The 26129-nt window shown below is 38.8% G+C and overlaps 1 protein-coding gene across 19 annotated transcripts in view; it reads left to right on the plus strand.

Moving 5' to 3' along the window:
- The window catches only part of SOX5 (SRY-box transcription factor 5), a 650623-nt gene that overhangs the window by 495724 nt on the left and 128770 nt on the right, over positions 1–26129 (plus strand). For all 19 annotated transcript variants that reach the window (XM_062591596.1, XM_062591577.1, XM_062591562.1 and 16 more), the window contains 2 exons: positions 4822–4994; positions 7426–7494. In XM_062591596.1, coding sequence (XP_062447580.1) covers positions 4822–4994; positions 7426–7494 — 242 coding nt within the window. The remainder of the gene's footprint in view (positions 1–4821; positions 4995–7425; positions 7495–26129) is intronic.

Genomic DNA, 26129 nt, shown 5'->3' on the forward strand with positions numbered 1-26129 from the left:
TTTTGGATGAATATGCCAAGGTTTCTCCTGTTCATTTTCTCACTTTAAGTGTGTCATTTGGTCATATTGGTGTCTACACTCTAATGTTTATTAAAATGTTACTGTCACTGCCAGTCTGAGACTGTGAATCAGAACTAAGAATGTGTAATAGTTTATTTCACATTCAAGTAAATTCATTTAATACTTGAACACTATTATGAGTAGTGCTGATCTGAGATGAAGTTTAGGTTTGGCGATACAGAGCGCCATTAATTTCAGTCTTCCTTTATTACCATCTGCTGCGAGTGTTGCATCCACAAACATATTTTTTTCCGAATCCTTTTTTGTGGTGGTGGTAAATAAGCTGATGCATCTGGAGAGCATCTTTTCTTGGGCCCTTTACTGTATCAAATCATAGTGTATACTTTGATGCTTTGTTACCCGAGTTGTTTTAATAAGTTTATTGTGAAAAATCCAGATTTTCCCTTGGCAGTGGTAGCGCACGGAGAGAACTGTGTGAGCACCTAGAGCAATCTCCTGAAAGGCAGGTGGCCTCGTGGTTAAAAGCTATGTTAAACATCAAATACGCAGCAGCAATTTGTTGTGGATATGACAGTAATTAAAAGTAACTTTTGAGGCAGCTGTTGATGTAAATCGCTCTCCTTTTACTCCTCGCTCGATACCTGGGTGAAGTGCTTCAGCTTGCTGTCAGGCTCTGCACTGCTGTCATGGGCACTTTTTTCTTTCCTCCAAGTCACGCTGCGGGGCTAGAGAGAAAGCGCTGCGACCACGTGAATAGCGTGTACGGAGCGCAGACTCCGCTCCACGACCATTTCCAACTCGGTGTTAATTAGGTCGGCTCTAAGGAAGTTTAATAACGGAGTTGCCGAAGGCAGATGCTGGGGCTGGTGACTTCTCCGCGCTGAGGTCTGCACGCAGCTGCCCCGGGTTCGCGTGCCTGTTAGCAGCGGCAGGGCTGCTGGATTAATTCCAAAGGGCAGCCCGCCGTAAGCAACCGTCGCGATGCAGTTGGTATGGCATTGCTGAAAGCCTCGGCCCACCTTGCCCTGTAAGCTCCAGAGTTGGGAAGGGGTAATCCCGTCATTGCCCGGACGCTTGGCACAGCGACGGAGGCTTAGATCTTCTCTTGTGGGTTCGTAGAGGGAAAATAGTGGCCGTAGGACAGAAATCTGCCATCCCAGGGTGCCTACAATTCACAGCTTCTAGAAATGGTTACAAAAATGGCAGTTCCGTAATTCTGCAATGCAAGTGGAAAAAATTGCTATCACTGACCGTACTGTTGTAGTGACCAAAGCTATTGGTCACTTTTCATTAGGAAATCAAACATTTCCATTAGGATCTATCAGAATCAAAAGAGTCTGATCTAGGTATTTTTCTTCTTTTAAATTTTTGTATTTTCACACTTCTATAAGCCACGGATTGCCTGCAAAAAACACCCAACCACCTGTGATTCATCAGGAGTGTGGCTTATGTGTATATGTGGGTAAAGCAAGGGGAAATTACCCCAAAACTCAGCATCGCCCAGTAGTGCCCCACTTCTGATCTCCCCAACTTCTGGTTTCGCACAGGTTGTTTGGGAGTATGGCTATCAGAGACCTAATTTTTCAAGGAACTATACCTTAGTGAAGGCCAGGCTAGTCACATGAAAATAAAGTACCTACTTAGCTATGTTTTCCAAAAATATTCTGCAGCAGCATTTTTTTTTTCAATTTGCCAGTCATAAATTCCCCATTTCAGTTCATTGCCAAACTGAAGTTGCTCAAGAAAAGCAACGTAAGAGGGCTTGCTTTTGTGAGAGACCGCTTCCACTCCAGAGTGAAAGTCAACAGAATTAGAATTATTGTACTTAATAACAGTTAGTGCATAAAGCCTCCCTTTTGGGCATCTCAAATGTTGTTTTAAAAATAAATAATAATGAAGACATTGAGTTCGGTGAGCTTCTTTCCAGTCGCACGGTAGTACTGTGACGAGAACTCGAGTTTCTTTACTGTCAGGTCTCTTGCTCTTCGTTCGTCCATAATTTCATCTTGTTCCTGTGACTTAAATAAAGCTCTTAAATGTTGTTTTCCCAGTGGGAATCGCTTTTTGCTCCTCTATAGGTAAATAAGATTAAAAAAAGAATTGACCGAAGTCAGATGGGCCTGCAGTTTCGCAGCGACTGCTTGTCAGTGCCAGGGCAGTAACACTTGGCGTGCTTTATCCTCTCTCGGGAAGCGCAGCCTGAGGTTTAGGACTCCAGACTGGATATCGAGATTTCTTTTTTCTGCGGCTGTGGGTGACTAACTCTGTGACCCGTCTGTCTGTCAGTTTACACATATGGAAACATTTTTCCACCTTTCAGAGGTGTGGTGGGGATTAATTTAACTTTACAAAGTGCTTCTTGATTCCCAACTGAAAGCTACTGTAGGGGCTCAAAATACACTGATTAACCAGTACTAGCTGAGTATCTTTGATGTGTGTCACTATATTTGTCAAACAGTTCATTTGACAGTGATTTCTTTTTGCTTGCACTTACTTCAGAACTAATCCGATATTGTACATTTCTTCTCTCTCTCTATTTCTCTCTCGCACTTTTATACACACACACACACACACACACACACACACACACACACACTTCAGGAAAAACTTCGAATAAAATATTTGCAAGTATTTTTCAATTTTCAGAGATTTCAGTGTTTGCAAAGCATTACACTGCCAACGATACTAGGTAAACCCAACAAATCATCATCAGATGAATGTTACAGTAATTTAAAATGCTCGCTGCTGATGGAACTGGGAGCTGTGTTTTAGAATAATTCTTCCTTCTTTGCCATTTGGAAGTGCTGCACCCTTTTTTCCCCCTAAGGAAAGCAATTGAAGGATGGAGGAGCTGTAATAGACACTTCTAACTAATTATGTGACCAGGTGGCAAATGCATTACTTAAACTGCTTCTCTGCCTCCAAAGCTTGAAATGAAAGTTTTAAGTTAACAGTATTTTCTTCACCACTAGTAGTGTTTTAGCACTTGTGTTCTTTCTCACGGATTTTAACAAAGCAGTTTTAAGGTCCTTTGCTTTCTGTTTCAGGGTGTTTCTGAAGTTTCCTGCTTATACTACAGGTTTTTTTGATAAATATCTGAGAATATTCTGCTGTAGACCTTTGTTATATAATGAGAATATTTTCACGTAGATCTCTGGCACCTTAATAAAAAGTTCAATCAAGTGACATTTCCTTTATACAAAAAGCTTCATTCTTTGTGTTTTCCCAGTTGTATATAACTGTCTACAAATGCATTAGAGGGCAGGGAGGTGGTTAAAGTAGCAAATGGGATACTGCTTGGGAGTGCAAGGATGAAATTAAGTGAATGTAAATTAGACTAAATATCAAGCAAATATCCCTAACAGTGACACCTCTAAGACTGTGGTATAATCTTCCAAAGAAAGCAGTGGATGACTCACCATTTCAGACATTTCAATCCAATCTAGAAAGCTGTAGTAAATATATTGTAGGGAACATTCCTGCACTGGCAGGGGGTTAGCCTAAATGAGCTATTACCAGTAGCTCTTTTCCATGTCTGACTGTTAGTTGGCTAGGAACATGTTTAGTAGAGTAGCCAAATTTTTTTTTTTCCACTTGGAGAGCATTGGTGACATTGGCAGAAGAACGCTTCCTATGTTTGAGAAAGGTTTCTGTGGCAGAATTGTCCCCAAAACAGACTATTTTCAGAGGAGGCATAACGACAGATAGCCCTAATTGTTTCCTAAAGCTTTTTGAGAAAGCGTTTCATAGGACCTGACTCATATGAGAGGGTGTGGTGGTATTGGAGATATCTGTGGATTAGCTGCTACACATATTTTCTGTCTTTTAAATTCATGGTAAAAGGGTATTAGATATACTAATACTGGCATTTTTGTTTTTAGGGTATGAGTCATAGCTTTTGATTTTTTTCTTTGGAATTCGTTCTTCCCTTCTCTTATAACCACTGTCATTCTGCATGCAAGGAGGCCTTTTTACAGAATGATTATGAGATAGAGGTAGTCAGTTCCTGTGTCTGTCAGTTAAACTCTCGTATAACAAACATCTAATGACAGTAAAAATAACAGAGACTTTGAGTTGCCTTTAACTCACTTCGCTTTTCTAATATGATTATGCAAGGTTTTTTCCTTTAAAAATTCTCGTCATCAGCAACACCAATGATAGCAGCTATTCACAATTTGAACACTCCATCATTTCACACTCATCTGGGCAGCTCTAGATGGCATAGCAGCTAGCCTTCTGACAGCTGTGTATGTTGTGGTAGTAATGGTGAGAAAACTGGGGATGGACAGACGCAAGGGTATCCAACACCGCGGAAACTTCTCTGCTTCCCATTGGTTATAGGGAGATGCTAATACACACCTGATAATTTCTGTAAGCAAAAAAGCATTGACATCTTTTTGCCATAAGTTTCTGACATGAAAATGTTATAGTCTTTTGATGATGAAAATGTTTATTTCAATCCCCATGATATGTAAACAATTTTTTAAATTTGAAACTCTTACAAAACAGACTTTTTTTTTCTATTAATCCCGAAAAAAAAGGCAATAGAACACAGAGGAAAGGGCAAGGAAGCATAGAAGGGGGACACCAGATCAAAGCCTGCATACAAGATCATCCTTCCTGGCTCATTTTTATGTAGAGGGACAGGCCTTAATATGCAGCACGCTGGAATATGCTGCTGCACTTTGGTTCTGCTAAAACTTTGCTTGCAGTGAAGCTGCAAAATAAAACTTAACTAGCTCTAAATTTCCCCTCTCCTTTTTTTTTTTTTTTTTTTTTTTTTCATTGTATGATGCCCAGGGACTCCAGAAAGCCTTGCTGAGAAAGAAAGGCAGCTCATGGGTATGATCAATCAGCTGACCAGTTTGCGAGAACAGCTGCTAGCAGCTCACGATGAACAGAAGAAGCTGGCTGCATCACAGATCGAGAAACAACGCCAACAAATGGAGCTGGCTAAGCAGCAACAAGAACAGGTGAGTGATTATTATAGTGGCTTTCAGCTTAAATCCTTTTCTAGGAGGACTTTCCAATAGCTTATCTTTTAGGGTTGATACTTCTCAAGCTTGTTGTCCAGGCAGAATTTTTATTCTTTCGTTTTCTTAGGGGAAGAAATTTGAACAAAAATATATTGGAACAATGCCTTAATTTGCAATGTGTAGAAGGTGCTCCTTGTCTTTTAAAGGAAACCCTACAGTTCCTTCCAAAACTGGTTTGTTTTTTGTAAATGCAGCTAAGTGTGCAAATTAACTCTCTTGAGTAATCTTCCAATACTGCTTGGACTCAGGCATACTGAATAGGTACAGAAGGAACAAAACATGACATTTGGATAGTAACCTGATGAAAGAAAGGGATCTTTTTGCCAGCTCTGGAAAAAAAGTGAGGAAGAATAAAACATCAGTGAACAAATGTGATTTTTTTTTTCTTCTACACTTCCAGAGGCTTGATTTTCGGCTCTTGCAAATATGCCCTCCACAGGAGGTGCAAAAATGTCTTCACATGTGAACAGTTCAAATGTGTAAATGTGGACACAACGTTTTATGCAAGAGCGCAATTTTTCTAAAAAATCTGTAACATGCAAGTTTTAATAGAAATGAATGTCCGTTTCTGTACCTGAATGTGAGAATGGAATACTTAGACATCTAGCTTAAAATTTTGTCAGTAGTACATCCTCATGCCTCTTGTCTGGAAACATATTGGCCTATCTGAGCATATATCTCTGCTTTTCTCAATATTATTGTAACCAAATTTGAATGCCTGCAGGCTTGCAGTTATGTGAATTTTTGTTAACAAAATTCTACGTTCAGTTCTAGGTGTCATACCTCCATGTTTGTGTTGTAGCAAATAAGCCTTGAGAACCTAAAACACAGCTGGCATCTTCAGACATGGCAGTCTTGTATTTCCTAATTTTTGGTTACTTAAAGACCTTATTTTAAATACTGTGTATTTTCGCCTCACACCTAAAATCCTGTGTGGAGACAACGGAAGTGACTTATCTGTTAAACTAGAGAAGTTGTATCACAGTGTGTGAAGGTGGAATAGGCAAGATTCCTCTATGAAGAGACTTCCTGCAGGACCTATTTTCTTTACTCTGCCTACTAAAGTCACTACTGTTTTAGGATGGCCGAGTGATTTATAGGTGGAAAAGAAAATGGAGTGAGTGGAGGAAGGCAGGAAAAAGTCCTGCAAGGTTACTATTAGGATAATTAGGATTTCTTTTAATTTAAGAAATTGTTTGTAATTCAATGTTGTATAGAAATTAACTGAATTCAAAAAAGGTGTCAATAAAAATTATTTTTGGTCATTTAAAGAGAGGCTCTAGAAAGAAAACACTTCATTAATCTTTTAGGTGTGGAGTTAACTATGAACTTCGTTTCTTATGCTAATAACTTAATAATAGAAATGAAAAAAAAATACCTGAGGGGAAGAATGCTCAAAATTTTTTCCCTTTAAGTATATCTAAAGTCCCATCTGATTCTGAGATACACACACATACCACAGAGGAAGAGCAATCCTAGCTATCAGTTAGAGCAAAGCTTTTGTGATGACTCAAATGAAAGATTTTAAGTTTGTTTCTCACTTTTGAGGTGTATGTTGGTTTATCTCCCTCAGTCCTCTGAGAACTCTAATCTGATTACAGTAGTCTGCTTTTTCCTTCACTGTATGTAAAATAATATCCATGATAGACTTCCCAATCATTTAGCCAATGGAGAGAGAGGAAGTTCTTAAAGCAAATACACGTGACTTTGAGTTAGAAGACTTAGAACTACTTCATCGGCTTCCGTAAATCGATTTCGGTGTAGAGCCACGCTGACTTGCGCTAGCCTCTTTGTTTCTTTCAGTTGATGCACACATGAAGGTACTGAGTGGCAAAACAATTTTCCCAAACCCAGTTCCAAATTCCTTGTATCTGTTTCTCTACCAATGAAATACACACACTAATACCTTTCTCCTGGGTGTCATATTTCCTCTCTTGAAATCTTTGAATAGGTGGTACCAAACCTGAAAAGATTATTGCTGTCCATCCTACTTTTTTCTTCTTCTGCCTTCTCTTTCTATTTGCCATCTGCTCTGCCAATGCTCTTCCTCCAGCAGGGAAGAGCAGATGAATGCTCATGTTTTTGTGGCTTCAGGAGTGCCATTCCATTAGGTGACAAATGAGAAGAAATTTTTGCATCAGTCCTTCTCTTAATATTTTGCACAGCATTGTCTGTAAGATTCCCTTTCACATTATTATCAGCTAGGATATGAGCCTCCTGCTTCAGTGCAACCTGCTATCACCTACACTTGAAGGTTTTTAGCTTAGTAGAACAGTTTAAAGAACCAAGCAGGGTGGAAAATTCCTACGTACTAATTCCAGAAATGATGATACATATCTGACATTCCTTCTGTGCAATTTCTCCACAGATTGCAAGACAACAGCAGCAGCTCCTGCAGCAACAACACAAAATTAACCTTCTTCAGCAACAGATCCAGGTCAGAGACTGCATCTCCACCGTGTCTCTATTATCTCTTGTCTCTCCTTTTTCATTCCCCCCACCACCCTTTCTTTCCCTCAACCATTATTGTCATAGTTTCTTAGAATCTCTGTAGATAGCTTGACGTCTTATTTATGAAAACACATGAGGATGTTACCTGTCGTTAAGCGAAGAAAGGTCAGTTTTTGAATGCCTTCTTATGATTAACACTGCTCATGTAAGGATCAAGAAGCAGATGTCAGAGGAGTTAGTCAAGGGTTTGTAGGATCAGATTCTCTGAAAGCATCTGCCAGCTGTAGATTGGACTCTTAAAAAACCCAGAAAGTGTTGGATTGGAACAGATCTCCTACAGTTCTGTTTGTGATATTTTGCTGAAGCAGTTCTTTTCAGTCATTTGTAATTAAGTCTCTCTCCTTTGCTGTGCTCAAGGTGTTAAAACTCTGGAGACTTGCAACAGTTTTGGTGAAGCCTTGTCTGAATGAGAAGCTATTTGAAAACTTGGTTAGATTTTGGAGAGCAACTGTCTAGGTCTTAGGTACCTACATGTTTGCTCCTGGTAGAAAAAAGGTTGTTAACCCAATGTAAGCGGTAAACTTCATTTAACTTCTTTTTTTTTGTTAACGTATTCAGAAGTCTTTTTTTATGCCATTGGCTGTGTTTCATTACTTTTCTTCCATGTGTATATATGCATACTCCTGTTTTGGGAATAATGCAAATTAGTTTGGCCATGAAAATTTTCACAGAATAACAAGTGATAGATTTGACATTTTGCAGATATTTACAGTCAGAGTAAAATCTCTGACTGTTTGAGTATGCAATTATTTATAGAACATTGCAAGTCATTGTGGGAAGTGGATGTTATGTTCTGTTTGTTCAGTAACATCAGGATTTTCCTTCTTAAACTTATCTTTAGTGTTTTAGAATTAGCTGCATAAAATTACGGGCCAGATCCTTAGCTGATTTGTTAAAACATAATTCCACTGAAATCAGGGGATTTCTATGGCCTCACACGAATGTAGAAACTGCCTCTATCATTTCAGAGGATATTCCTTCAGTATAAGGACTTCTGTAACTATGACAAACTTCTGGGGAAGTTCCAATCCTCTGTTATAAGGCAGCATGTAAAAGACACATGCTTTGTTGAAAAGAGTTCTGGGATTGGTAAGGCCAGGCTTGGCCTTGACCTCTGAATTTTTTTCTTCTTCTTTAAATTCATATGTGGAAGGAATTTTTTTTAAGTCTTTATTGGTGTGACTAATAAAACTTACAAACAAATAGTAGAGCCTTTACAATATGTTGGAAAGTATTTACATTTTTAGCTTTTAGCTGTAAGAGTGAAAGAGGAAATTGTTTTATAAGCAGCAAATAGAAATAAATGGAAGTAACATAAATTGACCCCATCCCTTTTAAGTTTGAAGGCCTTGTAGATAAGAATGAAGTATGTCTTTTTTCTCGTGTACTGAAGAACACTGATTATTGATAATGAGGTATAGAGCCTTTCATCTCCTGATCCCTTGTCCAGGTTTGACCTAAGTCCGTAGTAAATGAACATCAGCTAGCTACCATCTGATACAAGCTGCAAGTTTAAGAAATGATTTGGAGGCCTGCCTCAAAGAATTTTGGATGAAATATTGACCCCGTCAAGGTCAGAATTTCACCTCTAGGGTCTAGTTCACACAAAATCATCAGATTTAGGGTACCTCTTTTTTTGATGATCACATGATAAAGGTCAAGAATTGAGTAGGCGTAGAGATAATAATGTCCTCTCATTCCCATAGAGATGATCTATTTGTAGTGAAACTTCAATTATACTGCCTGCTTCTTGTCAGTTCCACAGTTTATATGGGCTTGTAGTCTCTTGAATCCCAGTTGCAGTGCAAGATTGGAGGACTGTGAAGTCACTGATAGAAAAAAAAACCTCCTTTAAAATAAAAAACATATTGACAATGGATATAAAGAGATTTGTTTTTCTCAGTTGCACACACAGTTGACTGTTGTCAGAGAGAAGTAGACTGAAGAAATCTGCCTTTGTGTATAAATGGAGACAATAAAGTCACTCTAACGTACACTTTTAAAGTGGTCTGTGAGTTTACAGTCAGGTTATGGTAGGTGGAACAAAACTGTAGCATGAAAGTAGTTGTGAGTTCAGATTTTCTGACCCTGCCCTAATTAATCTAACAGGCTTCTGTCACATGGCCCGGAGTTTTTAAATTGTGTGAGATTTATTGACAGGGAAATATTCCTACAAAGTCTGGATAACTATTTGACTTATGTGCAATTGAATGATTAGGCTGCAGTTATGAGCACAACCTATTTATGACAAAGGATTCGTTTTACGTGAGCCAAATTTTTCTAGGCTTGTAAGAGTTGCCATAATTCCAGATAAATTACTACACAGAAAAAAAAGCTATTGAAATATCGTATTGAAAACATAATACATGAGGGTTAAAAAAAAAAAAATGACTGACCCCCTGATTTATGACTCCTTTCTCTAAGTGCGCTAACTTGGAAACACTTCCCTCTCTCCTTACCCCAGCAAACAATCACCAAGACGCACACAATACACAAGCAGGGAGAGATTACAGCATATCCCTCCTCCTCAGAGGACTGTGAATGCTAAGTAAAACTACAGCTCAATTAAACTAGCCACCTCTGTGATGCTGAAGAAAGACTTACTAGCTACTTGAGCTTAGAAACTGTACCTGACACGAGTCTCTAATTGGTACTATATGTTTGTCAAGTCCATCCCTTTTGAATTGACAGGAGTGAGGTTTTGCTAAGGCAGAAGACTAAGAGCTTGTCTTCATACAGAAACTTCAGTAAAGAGGGAATGCTGAACTGGAGAAAAAATGCTGATTAGATTAATTTTAAGAATCTGAATGACCTCAGGAAGCTATAATGTGATCTGCACAGAATTTTATGTTTTGGCAAATGGTTACATATGGTAACAAATGGTTACAAATGGTTATTTTTATTTGCTTTTCAGGATGTTCTAGACCTAATTTGTAAATGGAGTTGAGTTTCTCTGAATAACTATTGAAACCTCCCCCCATCTTATTTTATGCCACCTTGAAATACATATCCCCGTACACATTGTTTTCCATTCTGTTTTAATCTGCATGTGTATGAACGCTGTTGCGATGAAAAGGTTTTCACTTCACCAGTTTCTGCCTGTAAAGCATTCACGGTCTTCTACTGTGCACACCTTGGTCTTGATCTTTCAACAGCAGTGGAACTGAAGTGCTTCTTCCTGTCTGTTTGCTCTTGTGATTGTGCATCAACAGGCCTGAAGATTTCCATTTGTTTTATTTTCAGATCAGCTCTTTAATGTTCTGCATCTATAGATCAGTCTGTGGAAGGCGCATGCAACTGCAAAACACTGCTCTGTTACTTGGACTAAATCTAGTTTAGTTCCTTCAGGGCCTCAGAGGAACTATCTTTGTCACCTCCCCATATTCTTTTGTGCAGGCACAATCCACTTTCTGGTGTTCTTGCTTCAGAACATGTCGAGAGCTGTGGGACTCCGAGGGTGTCCCATCAAATAGGCAGAGAGTAAAGAAATGTGAGGATTTTCTTTTTTTTCTTGTCAATGATCTGGTGCCTAATACAAGCAATGAGCATGCATCATGTCATGCCTGGGATGCAAGGTGTTGAGGATGGTGCAACTTTCCAGTTGCTCAGCTAGCCCAGGTTGGCGTTTGAATGGTTTTCTTTGAAGCTCAGTGACAAATATTTTAACTGAACTATATTTAAAATGAAATATGGTTGTTAAAATTCATAAGGCAATTCATATTCAGTAGGGCACTGTTGATAAAATAGGTCAAACTTGAAGCCTAAAATGTGATTAAACTAATGTTGTTAATCTCTTACAATTCTGTAGAGAACCTGAGAAAGTTTAGTGTTTTTTCTTCAAGCCCCAGCTCTTGAAGTCATGTGATGACATGAAAATGCCAGCTTTCATTTATTCAAAATGTAAACTTCCAGCTCTCATGTTTCTGGGCAAAGTTTGAAACCATGAACACTACGCATTCCAAAATTAGAAGGCAAACAAAAAGAAGGCCAAATGTTATTTTTTAAACTGTTCTGATATTTAGTCAAATTTCTTTTTGGAGAGCCCAGCTGAAGATTTTGGAGCACTTAAGACTGCTAATAATGTAAAACTAGGAACTTGAAGCTGCAGGAAGCAACAGCAATACTTTACAGTGTCTCTAACATTTGGTCCACATTTTTTTATTTTTTGACTTTTTAGCTTAATACTACCAATACTTGATTAGTAATTTTTAGTAATTTCTGGGTGATGTACTTAGTCCAAGAGCTGAATGCGATCTAAAACTTTAGAGCAATTCCTGTCATATATCAGTCATTTGATGACTTCATGTGTTTTAATACAGGTTTTCTTTTTCCTTCAGAAACAGAGACATATCAGATGATGTTCTAATGGAACATCCTTTCTGCTAGAAAATATGAATTCATAAAAGTCAAAATGTTCTGAAGAATGGGTTGATTCTGACTACAATTAACCTGATGTGAAACTAGAAGGTGTGCTTATAGTGGGCTCTGCCTGCCTGGCAGGTTGTGTCTTCTGCTTGGCATCCTGCCAGATCACCCACCTTGCTCCAGATCCCAGGGCTGCAGGGGACCTTGCTCTCAGGTTTAATGCTTACTGAGGTCTTGATTGCCTCAAGCTTTCCAGGCCCTTCGCAGCTTGTCTAGCAGAGAGGTTGTGTGCCATCGCCTTCCAGACTCCATGCCTCTTGGGCTTACAGACCTGGAATTTTTGAATCTCTCAGCTGCCATGAGTGTCCTCTCAACTTCAACTGCCAATAAGGCTTTCCTTTACGAGCTTGGGTCCAGATTTCCATCCTCCTCACCCACTGTCAGCTGGCTGTATCCCTTTCCCCATGAGTTGTAGTGGTAAATGGAGAGGCCTGGCTGCCCTAATGTTCCCAAGTCAGAATATTCCCATTCTCATTAAGTTCAGAAGTTTAAAGGTGTTGTTCCAATCTGGAATGTAATAAAATCTTGAACACTTGGAATTTTCTGCAAAATGGTTAGTCCTTTTTGTAATAAGATGTATTTTTCAAAGTCTGTCTTTTTGAGGCGGAGAAGAGAGAAGGATTTGCTTTCTGAGTTACACAAAAGTTCAGAAAAAAACATTTCTTAAGCTTAAAGCGTAAGTTAGAAATGAGACAGAGTTACTTTCAAAACTTTCCAGACACAAAGTGGCTCTGTTTTGATTCCAGCCTTCCAAAACATTGCTAAAGGAACTTGCTTCTAAGGGGGTTTAGATACCATGATTTACCCACACAGTTACCTATGGTGATAATTTTTTTGTTGTTACTTAGATTTGTTGTTGTTGTTGAACTGCTTAGGTAAGGAAGCATCTGCTATCCAGAGCTGACTGAATGATGTTCAGGCCTTTTTGCATTCCCCCCCCCCTTTTTTTTTTTAATTTTAAATAGAGATTTTGATGAGCATGCAAATCTTTTTCAGAGGAAATGTAGGCAATTTGGATTCAGTTGTAAAAGCATCAGTTGTTCCTTGTTGTTGTAAGCAGGCACCGAGTGTTTCATTGTTCATGAGAAATGTGAAAATTTATTCCCTGCCCCCCAAAGTTTGTACTGTAAGTGATACTTCCAACACAGCTCATCCTTTCATGTTGTATTCTGCTGGAAAGCAAACTCAAGCAGTACACTATGTGAGCTAAATACTTGAGTACTTTGTGCCTTACATAAGGAGGGTAGAGACCCTTCCCCTTAATCCTTGCTCTTTGGTATCTCCTCAGTGCAGCTGTAAGGACTTGGGAAATTTTATTCTTGGCTTCTAGCCTCTGACGTGCCTGTAACCCAGATTTCTGTAGGAGACTTCAAAGGGCTGAAGATGATGATACAAAAATGAGCAACCAATGCACGAGTGCTCAGTTGCAGATTTAGTAATGTCTGTTGATTCTGTGTTAGCATTTCCCTAGGAATTCTGCTTTCCTGAGAAGTCAGTGATGGCAGAGCAGTGTTTCGTGGTGCTGTGAACCCTTTGCAAGCTGTTGCATAGCACAACAGCATTAGTTCTTCTGTAATTGGAGTCCTCTTTGCATATCAGAGAGAGGTGAGGACAAAAGGTTTCCTTGGTAGACAATAAAGCTGTTGAAGTGAGGGCCTGATCCAGCTCCCACTGAACATAGTGAAAAGGCTCTTATTCATATATAGTGGGAGTTTATTGAGACCTTTCTTCATTAGGAAACTGTGAGAAAGTGTCTTCTTTCTCACTCTGCAAAATGTTTTTAGAATAGGCTCTGTCCACTGAGCTGGTTTGTTTTTTGTTTTGGTTTTTTACCAGCGTGGATATGACAAGCTGTGACTGCAGAGTCAAACTGAACAGGCTCGTAGGTTGGGGACATTTTGTCCAAATTTGTCATGTGTCAGCAGCTGTTTTCCTGAAACTTATAAACATGGGCATACTGGATTCAGGAAGACGGGCCCAAGACAGCAGCCTTTCCCATGACTTTGCAACCTCTTCTCAAACAACTGAGGTTGCCAGCAGAGGCTGAACAATTGTTTCTCACAAAAGCTCTGCAGCTGATGTCCTATCAGTTATCAGAATAACTTGCCTGTCTCTGGAGCAGGGAAAAACCCTTGGGAAATTAATTATGTAAAAAAAAAAAAAAAAAAAAAAAAAAAAAAAAAAAAAAAAAAGACAAAACTGGAGGAGGAGACAGGGAAAGGGAAGAGTGAAAAAGAAAAAAAAAAACTAGGCTAGAAGTCAGAATGAACTAATTGCTTTCTGTCCTCTCAAGCACAGCAAATAATGTACATGTTTTGCTGAAGGATATGATGCATATACTTTAAAAGAACCTGTGGGCCTTTGCTTCCTCACATTATTATACAAGTTAAGTTATAGAAAAGTGAAAGATTGCAGATTGGTGATTTATTTATCTACACTTACTTATGTGCAAAGCAACATTCTGCACCAATGATTTACCTACAAAGATTGCCTCTAGAGCAAGTATCCACCTCAGTATCAGGTCTTTCCTACAATCTGATGTAATCTGAATTGCTAACTGGGATGATTGTATCAGTGGTGATCCTAAATAGAGACAAGGAGAAGCTGTTTGGGATTTGTGCAACTTGAATTTATTAAGATTTCAAGGATATGTTTTGATCAGAGAATTCAGCTTTGGGCCTATGCCTAGCTATATTATTGGAAGAGCACTCACTGATACAAAGCTTTCCCCAATGTTGCCCATCCAAACATTCAGAAATCTTGAGTTTGTTCTAAACTTCATGGCTTTTTTTTCTTGTAATTTTAGCATTTTTTCTTAATTTCCTTTTTGGTACTGGAGGTTTCAGTATTCACATTTTCCAATTCTCGTGCATAATCATGAGGGAGAGCTAGAAACTTACTTTTGTTAGAAACAAAACAAAACACTGAAGCCTGAAACGACAGAAGTAAACCAACAGTTAGGATTATAAGAAAAATACCAATGTTCACACTACATCAGAGCTGGCAGCATTATACACCAAGGCCTTTTGTCTTGGTCTCTCTCCACCAAGGTTGCCAGCAAGTGTTATCTCTGAGACCTCTCTTTCCAATGCACCATCTTTCCTTTCTTTTCTTTTTTAGATCCCCTCTCCAATTTCTGCATCTCTCTGAGGCACCTCACTACAACTTTCTTCCATTTCTGCATTACTAAGCAAACTTCCTCGTACGGCTGCACATCCTTTTCCTCAACTCCTCCTTTCTGCCCTCCTTGACAGTATTTGCATGGTCTCTTTTAATGTTTTTTATCACAACTTTAGTGGCTATAGAGAGTGTGTATGTCATTTTGTGAATGTTTTTGTTCATAATGCACATGGGAGTATACTTATCTGTGTGGGCACCTATGCTCACATTCATGTGACCAAACAGCCATTTACACAGGGCGCAGCGGAGGTACAGGATCAAAAAAGAAAGTACCGCAGTAGTTTGTATAAGTGGCCTGGGAGGGTGAACATGAATTCTTTATGGCTGTGATCTAGTCCGTATGGAGTGTGTGCAGTCATGAGCACTTTTGCTGTGCAGCCAGAAAAGGCTGCTGCTGCTGCCTCTGCACTAAGGTAAAGTAGGAGATAACAATAAATTTTTTACTGCTGGCTGGCAGAGGTGTTTAGGATGTATTTTCTTTATATCTTCATCCGCCCCTAATTGAAGATGCTTTAAAATTGAATGACTAGCAGTCAAAACGTGTTTGCTTCAAGCTGAGAAGAAAAATGCTGGTGTCTCTGCTTCCAAACTGATTGCGCTTTGTACACAACTGACAGCCACAGTCACTTTGAGTGACTGATAAGTGGGAAGCTTTGCCACTTATCAAGGAATGCACGCTGAAAAGAAAGGACTGGAGCCGTTCAGATGCTTTGGCATGTTCAAAATAACATCTCACATCAGTCAGACTCAGAGGCACTAGAAGACATTTCAAAATAAACTTTATATCTATCTATCTATCTAGAGGCAAAGATTCAATTTAACAGACAAATCACTGTGTAGCATCACACTGGCTCTGAAAACGAGAACGTCATTATAAGGGTCACCAGTTGCAAAATGACTCAGATAGCTACATAATTTGAGAGCATTTATTGTAGGGTCATACCCCCCAGAACAAACCTAAATTTGAAAATTCACAGCCACATATCAGTCTAGCGATTTCTCTAAATTGTGGGTTTTTGCCCTGTTTGGCCAAGCAATATTTGGTTTATATAGCACGCACTATCCTGAAAGATTCTGAAAATACAGAAGCTCTGAGCCAAATTCTGATCTCATTTGTTGCCTGTTTAGTATTATGGAATATATCGGGATTGCCTAGCTTTAACTAAAATCACAAATCAATTATTAGGGTTTATTTAGGAATTATTATGCTTTTCAGTGATTTATAGCATGAACAGAACATGGAAACTTTGTTTGGTACATCTTTGTTGGTGATGCTAACATTACCAGACTCTGACCTACAGGAGCTGAGATATGAGGGGGTAACTTTTTCTGTACTGACTCTGTAATGACAGCAGTAACAGCCAGCATAAGGTTATGTTGGTCCACTGGAGATAATGATGTTTTAACTTGCCTTAGCAAGCATCATAGGAGTTAACCTGTCACAGCCCCCTCCCTGTAAATATCGCATATAAATACAAAAACTCATTATACACAGTCAAGAGCTGAGATGGGAAGTGGGTTTTCATGTAAAAATAGTAGAACAAGTTGATAAAAGCAAGTAGCATATAAATTCCTGCATTGGAATTTGAACAGGAGATGCATAGTCTTGACCTGTGTCCAGCAGCAATACTTTAAAAATTTCTCAAGGCTGCTACAAGGTTTATACCTCTTGTCCTAGCAACTCTGGGAATGTTATCTGTGGTTATAAGTCTGAGCACTGCATCTGGGTATCTAATTCTGCCCGACTTTTTCTATCTATTTTTTTTTTTTAACCGAAGTGGCTACAACTAGCAGGTTATACTGAGCATGCCAGAGTTGCTGCTAGGCCCCATGCCTGTATTATCAAGATGGAGATATCTGGGGATCTTTTAGTTTCTGCTGACAATTCCTTGCTTTTCTGATTCATTTCTTGCCATGTTAAGTGGTCACGACTTCAGTTTGACAGCTCATTCAAAATAGGGTACTTCAAACTCTCTGCTGGAATAATGGCTCAAAATGATTCACAGGGGAAAGTATGGTTACACCTACTGAATCAACACTGCTGTCTTCATCACCTTGGATTTTCCTCAGACATCTGTCATCCAAAAGCTGGTGATGCCTTACCCTGCATAGTTTAGGAGGCAAGATGAGCTCACCGTTGGTGGTAACAGCATGCAAGAGGCCAAAGGGAATTGCTTTATTTTTGTTGTCCACTTTCTGTCAGTGATCTGCTACTGAACTGTGTTAAAGTGCTAGGGGAATTGCTTATGCTTGGTATTTTTAAGAACAGAAAATAAAATGGTTTAATCACTTGAATGGTAGTGATTGGAAGGGGCAATATGAGTGAAGCCTGGCTTAGAAATTGGAGAAGGAGAAGGAAATGGAATAGTTGTCTGTTGGAAATCTCTCCTGAGCAAAGATAAACTGGATTGTTATGGATCTCATGATGGCTTTCTTCATTTTATGTATTGTATTTAGTACGTATTTAGTACAGCATTCACATAAGAAAGATTAATAAAATGCATAATGGATAAGTAATTTTAAGGAACCATTTTAGATTTTTGTTCAAATTGTTTTGAAATCTGCATTGGAGAGGCCAAGAAGCATATGTCAGAATTTTTTGTATTTACAAGTTAAATGAAAAAGTTCAAAGATAATAAGGTTATAAAAATAGAATGAAGACTTATGTGAAAGATACTAGTAAGGATTAAACAGGCCAAATTAAATTTGCAGTACTTGGAGTTTATAAAAATTCAACAAAGTGAATTTTAAACTCATTTTAAAACGTATTTATTAGAAAATAGCTTTTAGCAGGTTTGAATTCTTTTAAGGGCAACTGCTATTGATAGCATTCAACAAGTTATTCTAAAGCTGAAACACTGATAGTTTCAAGACAATTGATAACAGTTTAAAATTAACAGAAATGATCAAGATTTCTGTGTTTTTGTAAGTTATGAGGATTGTACACAAAGAAACAGTTAAATAATGGAGTAAGACATTTGAAAGTTAGAAATGGCAGAATTAGATTAAATAGATACCTTTAATTTATCCCTGTTTTACCTTCTTCATACATATTAAATAAGAAATGATATCCTGGGGAAGCAGAATTTCATGATCATATAATTGTAGACTGTACCTACCACAGGCAAATTTAAAATTATGTGGGCAATCTGAATTCTGGCATTTTCCTAACTTTGAATCCTTATCTTTTCATTCTATTATCTTACTGTGTTTCTATATGATTTTGATGGCCATAAAAGAAAATAATACTCATGTCCCAACCATTCATAATGTATTGTCAGCAAGCCTGAACCCTGAAATGTTGGCATGGGAGAAGAGCCAAATTTCGCTTGAGTTACAGGACTGGCTATGTTAAATGCCAGCAAGAGAAGACAATTCTCTGGATAGGTGCCCTTAACTATGATGCATCTTGTTTGTTTTTCCTCTCCCCCCCCCCCTTTTTTTTCTTTTGGTCTCCATCAAAACAAAGAAAGCGTTTTTCTCTTATTGTCTTCCTTAAAGAGGAAGACAGATTGTTTGAGTGCCTTGTTGAATTTGGGCTGGTTGTGTTGAAAATGCAGTTTGATCCTCTCTTTGCAACACTCTGTACTTGCTCCCCCTGTTCTCCGTCAGTGGGGATGGGACAAGATCAGGTGTAATCACAAGTTATCACTAATCAATTCTTTCCTTCTAATTTACCATGCTCTTTATGTCTTAGCAACAAAATAAAGGCTGAAGTTATAGAACCTAAAGCCACAGACCTTTTAAGAAGCCTCTGCTCTGAGTATCTGATGGAAGGCTGTTTAGGCATCTAGCCCTTTTAGCTCTGTGTGGTTATATATTTTCTTATCTTTCGTAATGCATGCAGAATCCAGTCTGCATGTTAAGCAATAATGAGTTGCTGTGAATCAGTGAGTAGGTTTTTTTTGATATCCTACATGTAATAAGTTTTAAGTTCTTAGATTCCTTAAGAATCACTTAAGTATAAATTAAGAATAATTTCTAATTTCTTTAGGTTTGTAGAGAATTTGTAGTCCAGGAACAAGTAACATATATTAAACAGATGATTAATTACATTCATACCCTATATACATAAGTAAACTAACTTAATAGTTGCATATACCTTTATGTGAACCTGTGCATGCATGTGTTTGGAAGATCCTTATTCAGGTACCATTTACAAACAGGAGTAATTTTCTATACATGAACTTCTAGTATCTTTTAAGAGAGTGAAGAAGGAAGGAATAGGATTGTTTTCCTTGTGGGAGCCATAGATAGTTCCTAAGTACCAAATTATTGTTGACGTTAGATGTGAATTTCTTAATGTTTTATGAATTCTTTAGCTCTATTGACAGTTCCTCTTCAGCTGAAATCATGGCAGATGGATCAAATCCTTAGTTTAGATCAAGATGTCAATGACTGCAGTATTTCCCAGTGATGCAAGCAGGCTAATGCAGGCACTGAGAGAGACAGATCAACTAAACAGATGCATTCAGATTATTTGAAAATAGAAAACTGCAGGGAAATAAAACGTCTAAGCTTCTTTCTTTTCCCTTTCTGTGATTCTTTGCTCAATAACTACAGACACCCCAATAAAGGATGCCCCTGTTTTTCTACAGAACATGGTTCTGGCAGCAAGAAGATTCCCTGGGTAGGATAATGCCCAGATAGGGGATCAGTCCAGATATTTCCTTGCCCTTGTGGTAGGAAGCAAAGGTTTGGAGAGCTGATACCTTCTAGTTCTGGAATTAGAGTGATACTGTATTTCTTGTATTCCTTACTTGAGAAGAAAGCCAGATAAGAAATGTTATTTTCTGAGCATTTTAGTTTCTGTGTCAGGAGCTTCAGGGTGTTATTTAAATCTATTTTCCTTTTATTTTTTCTTTTTGTACAGTAACAAATTTCTGTCTTTTTGATACAATCAGAATAATGAAATTCAGATTGTAATCAGTTTACTCGTATAAAATTCTGTATTCTATGGTAATACTATTCACACTTACTCAAAAAGAAACACATCCATTGGAGGTGTAGTTTATCTCCCTTGTGTGTATTGAGGTGGATTTGTGGAAACCAGAAGTTTGCTTTCTGTCTCTTTTGTGCGGGTTGTTTGGTTCAGGTTGGTTGCGAGGCTCTGTATCCTCTTAGCAGGAACTCTTGCAAAGACCCCGTGGGAGGAAAATTGTCCATTGTGTTCCTTTGAAAGCAAGCTATCTTTTTTCCTGGAGCTAGTCTCAAGCAAGTTTATTCTTCCACTCAGGGATATCTTAGGAGGTTCCTGTCCTTTCTGGTGCCTAGGAAGCAGAGCTCAGATAGGTATTTGTTGCCATCATATAATCTGTGCAACTTCCCTTCGAATAGAAAGAATTACGCTTTCCCCAGCTGTTCATTTGATAGGATTCTGGCCCTTCATTTAGCGAAAACTGTGCTTCTCCGACGCACATTGTTTGAACCATGGCCTCTCTTCTATACCTATTGTTTGTTTTGTCTTTTTTTGTTGTGCGTAACAGGTGTTTCTTTCATGCAGCCAAGGCAGCAAGGCGAGGGCTTCCTTTACCGCAGATCTCTTGAGACTTTGATTAAACTCTTCTTTGTCATAAAAATGCCACTGCCTTTAAAATGAATTGCACATGTAATCTGTATTTGCACAAATGCCCTCCAACTCTCTGCTCTCGTTGCTGAAGTAGATCTCCCTTTTGGTACGTGTGTGTTTGCCTTTTTTCCTGGTTTTCGCCACATAAGTGATTCCCTTTTACCTTCCTGATACTGTACTCCCCTCAGAGCCTGGCTGCAGCCATGGGAATGGTTTAAAAAGAGCAAAGTGTTTTTGCAAAAAGAACTCCCTTTTTTCCCAGTGTTTCCTGTTCCTGCCTCCGCAGATGTCATTGCCAGATTGCTGAGAGCGCCTTCCTCAGCCTTTCTCACGGGGAGACCAAGGGTTAGCATCTAGGTACCTTTTCTACATCTACTTGGTGAATATTATAGGAAGGATGGATGTTTTTGTGTCCATTTTGCTTTCTTTCCTCCATGCAGTTTCACCTGTTGTTGAGGGCACCCACTGCTAACAAACTAGCTTTCCTGGCAGGGGCAGGGGAATACTTCAGGGAGTTCTGGTCAAGTGTGTCAAGTGCTTTGGCGTGTGTAGGCAGAAGGTATATGCAAATAAGAATCCATAGCTCACGGTGCCCAGCTGCATAATACACATTTGGTCTTCTTTGTGGTTTTGTTTAGAATGGTACTACCATATGCTCCAGTATGATCCTTTTATCTCTCTTGGTCCTAGGACAGCCACAGAAGCAATACAGACCAAAAAAGGGCCAAAGGCTGGTAACACTTTCCTTAGTACGTCAGTTGGCCCACGCTGATCAGGTATCTTGAGGAGATATTGCTCTCCTGTAATCATCCTTTTATATGCTCTTTTCCTTATGCCAGGACCTTTATTAGTTAAAAACCATGGGGGTGAACCAATAAAAATATGCGTTAGTCAGTATAAATGTAGTGTATGTCCTGGGAGCTGTGCCAAACAGTTAAGAAAATAGGGGTAATGATTTAGAGGGTGAGCAAAACCTCCAGACATTGCTACATCTGTATTGGGTGCTCTGTGAATATGCAGAAGTGGAATAATTGGTGGCATTGCAGTCTACTAGAGTTAGTATGTACCCAGTGAACTAATGTGGATGGACTCTGGCTTTCAGTCTGAGAGCTACCTTATGTGACAACTTTGTTGTTTGAGCATTTGTAAGAACTTCCCAAATGTCAACTACAGTGCTTCTCCGATCCTATTTATGTTAAGCATCTTTTTTCTTCCTGGTACAGACTGACTGGTAGTTGCAATGGTGGGGGTACCAGCACAGCCTAGAAAGGATACTAGTGTTATATCTGTTTTAGTGCCTAACTTTGTGGCAGTGGCAGCATATGTGGAAAACATGAAGATAACTATCAGAAAGAGTATTTGAAGAGTGTTCAATTTAGAAACAGTGAACTCCCCTATGCTGACATTTACTTTAGCATGCAGTAGTTAATAGAAGAAGATGGGACTTTAATAATGCTATATAATATGGTTTCCAAAATTGCTCTTTTATCATAAAAGCTGTTGCCTCAGTTTGTTAGTGTTTGGCTACCTAGTGCAATAAACATAATTAATTACGTTATCTAACTCAAAAACTATAAAGTTTTATTTTTCTGTAACACATCTGAGATGACTGGGGCCTGAACTTCCTTCAGCCTGCACTGATGTCAAGCATCCTTAAATCAGAACATGAGCATTTACAGCCACTTTGTACTGAAATAAATGAACAAGATGCAGAAAGGAGAGGGATGAGGCTAACAACGTAACAATTTTAACATGTTCCGTTCCACACAACTCCTTCTCTATGTGAATTTCCTTTATTTTTAAGAAACCTGTGGCACTGTTTTAATAATACAAAAAAATAGACTGTTTTAAAAGAAGAAATTGCTCTAAAAGCCACCATTTCTTAATTTCAGTCCTACGAACTTAGCTCACAGGCAGCTCTTTTGTAGGGGCACTTTCTGAAAGCCCCACACCCGTTTTTCTTTCAGCCATCATCTCCCCGTTCCCTCTGGAAGTGCCCTTTTGGATGAGGTTAAGCCTTCTTTGCACCAACAGGGGACTTGCGGAGGCTCCCTCGGAAGCCTGTCATTGCTGCTCTTGGATTTTGCAAGGCAGCGATGCTTCCTGAGCCGTGTGTGACGCTCACCTGCCCAGAACGATTGCCACTCGGCGGTCTGCTTTAAGACGGCTTTGCATTGCAGAGTCTGATTTTCTTCGTTTTGGGACTATCGCTCAATGGAAATGTCAAAAATATGGAAGGATAAATACCGAGTTACATTAAAAAGAGAAAAAAAAGAGCTCTGAAATTATCTGCTGGCTCCATGTTTTCTGAGGTTTTGCATTAGTGGGGACGAAGTCACAGTGTGTTGACACAGTCTAATGTGCACTGACATAATACCTGGAATATGGAGACAGCAAGAGGCACAAAATCAAACTTATCTGAGTTTTCACAGGAAAAGAAGGGATTAAACTTTGCTGGTTAAAATATGGATTTTTTTTTTTTTTTTATAAAAACTATCCTAGTTCGATTGAGATAAACCTACTCAGATCTAATTCTATCCAGTCCCTGGGAAAAGTGGGCCTTAAGATGTTGAGCCTATTTGGCCAATCCTTTTTTTTTTTTTTTAAAAGAAATAAAGATTAGGGTAGGAAGTTTGGTCCTTATCTCTAAGGTTCTTACTGCTTCAGGAGGAAACTGAAATACTTACATGAAGGACATTTCTTGAACTCCTGATTTGTCTTTGCTCAGATTATTTCAGAAAGCTTTGGCAATGTAGATTTCCCACAGTGCTTGGCAGTTTTTGTTTTACACGTCTTAGAGGAACTATGATAAATTGTTGTTACTGCCTCTTAAAGAGTGGAAAGGATGCCAAAGCATTAGAGTGACTTAAAATGCAAATGTTACTGCATAGGCATGGGAACTTTGATCTGGCGTCATCCCCCATTTCATAACTCCTGGGTGCAACTCTTCTCTACCTTTTTATCCCGTGTGGTTACTTATAGCTGTACAAAACAGCATTCAATCACTCTGTTTTACTAGCATTTTATACTCTATTTGCACAGATATTATTATTAGTGTATGACCCAGATCTCATATAGCACTGTCATCACTAGATCTTGTTATAGTTCCTCTTTTTTTTAAAGCATCCTGTTTTTCAGACCAGGGGAATTGAGGACAGAGGGGGAGCAGCTTGCATATTGGTACGTCGTAGCTTGCTGCCAGAACCAAGAGGAGAATCCAGATTGGCAGCCGTCTCCCACTGGGTCATGGTACAGAATGTGAACTGAAGTGAGGAGTTATCAGAGATTCAGGCCTTCTAGGTTTTTTTCTTCCATCTCAATTTTTACTGTTTTACATAGAATTTCCCATTTCAGTGATAGAAATTGAACAGACAGTGCAATGGTTGTGGGATGTGAGAATGAGGCAGAGAAGCACACGTGAAACAGCCCAGCCTGATTTCAGAATCACATTTATTGGTGTCATTCCCCTGACTTCAGTAGAGTTTAATGCAGAAACTTTGACCTGATCTGTCACAACTCTGGAAAAATTAAGTGAATAAATGGTGAAAAGTCCATAAGGGTCAAATTCTCTTCTCATCAAAGTGAGAAAACAATCTTTCTTTGCATTTTTGATATTTCTTGCCTTTAATTTTTTTTCCATTCTATTCACTGTAACAAGGCCAAGACTTTGTTAGCACATACATTTCTTTTTCAAGCATCCCATGTTTTCATGATTCCATGAAAACTGCCTAAACAAATCACAGTGTAAGGCACTTACCAGTCATTACACACCAACCCTCTCCACACCTTGACTGCTGTTCCTTTTTTATTCCATCCTGGCTGTGCTTAATGCCAGTGGGATGCCTGCCCGTGTTTTTTGCCTGGATTGATCTGCTCCAGCTCAGAGGGGTTCATTCACTGATTTTCTTTCTTTTCGGTTTCTGGATACTTAACCTGCTTTCATGACAGTCTCACAGCTCTGGTTACCTAAGCCCAGCTTGTTGTATTTAACACGCACAAATGGCTGTGCCTCAGGCCTGCTTTTCCCCTCTCTCCCCCTTCTTTTTCTGTTTTTCATTTAATGGCTTGCTAATAATGAAACCGCAAAGGCAACAGTAGGGGCGGCATAAACACATGCTCACCTACGGGAGAGTTGCTGATGTTTTAGAATTAAAAAACAAAACAGGATTATTTTGATAATAAAAGCCAAGACAGGTGCTGGGCACTTTGTTTATTCACTGATTAAAACAGTCACAGTGTGACATCTTTTTTTGATAATAAACTAAAGAGGGAGGTGGGTTATACTGTTGCCAAAGCTTTGAGTATACCTTAACAGAAAAAATTTGGGCAGGACCATCTGATTTTAAGGGATACCAGCTATCACTACATGCCAGGAATATACCTGTTTTGCAAGCTAATGGGCAGGAAGTCAAATATTCAAAGTAATTAGTCAGCTGCCAGAGCATTCAGTTCCTTCTAATTTGACATCGTCCCTCCTAAGTCCCCAAGAAACAAGAAGGGGGACTGTCCAAATCTCTGCTTCTGTCGTTGAATAGGATGTCAGGCAGTGGAGGCAAGACATGTTGCATTCCTTCTTTCTCCCATCTTCATAGTAAGCTGTCCAGCTTCTGTTAGCAATCGTGAGCCCTTTTCCGTTCTTATACCACTGTTAAGATGATACTGATTGAGTTTTAAAAATCCTTAATCCTTTTTCATCCTCAGCTGAACACACAGTATTTTGCTAAGAATTGCCTGCTTGATTTGATTTCTCTCTCTTTTTTTTTTTAATGAAAGGAATCAGTGTTGTCAAGCTCATTTTTTTGTATGAAATTACTTCATATCAACTGGAATTTTACTTTGTGGCAATAAACAGGTTTTAGGCATCTTTGCCTTCACTTACTGTTTCTACTGCAATGTAAAGTTCTTGTCGGGACAGAAACTTTGCTGTGTTCGGAGTTCTTGCACTTTTTTGCATGTATGTTTTAAGTATTCTCTCCGTTGTGCAATTAACAGTTTCTTCTCATGCCTGACGCTCTAAATCTGCAAATGCAATATGTAGATACTTTTTTCTTTGTCAGTCTGCTTCAGGCTAAACGTTGAGACTGCCACTCTGAGTTGATTAAACACCTTTTTGAAGTTAAGCTGTTGAAAGGCAAATAAAATAAAATAAAATAGTTCCAGCCTTATGGAATGATTATTGAAGCTGACAAAATACTTTCTACTTTTTATTTTTCCTTTCTACTTTTCAGTCTCTCTACCTGCTTCATATGCTGCTTTTCTATCCACTATCCAGTACTGCAGAAAGTGTGTAGAAAATCGGTATTCAGAAATCATGCTGATAGTACTTTATAAAATTCTAAATTCTTGCAAGTGAAAGGATGGGATTACTTTTTACTTCAAACATATCC

Source organism: Rhea pennata, chromosome 1, assembly GCF_028389875.1.
Source record: "Rhea pennata isolate bPtePen1 chromosome 1, bPtePen1.pri, whole genome shotgun sequence".
NCBI lineage: Eukaryota > Metazoa > Chordata > Aves > Rheiformes > Rheidae > Rhea > Rhea pennata.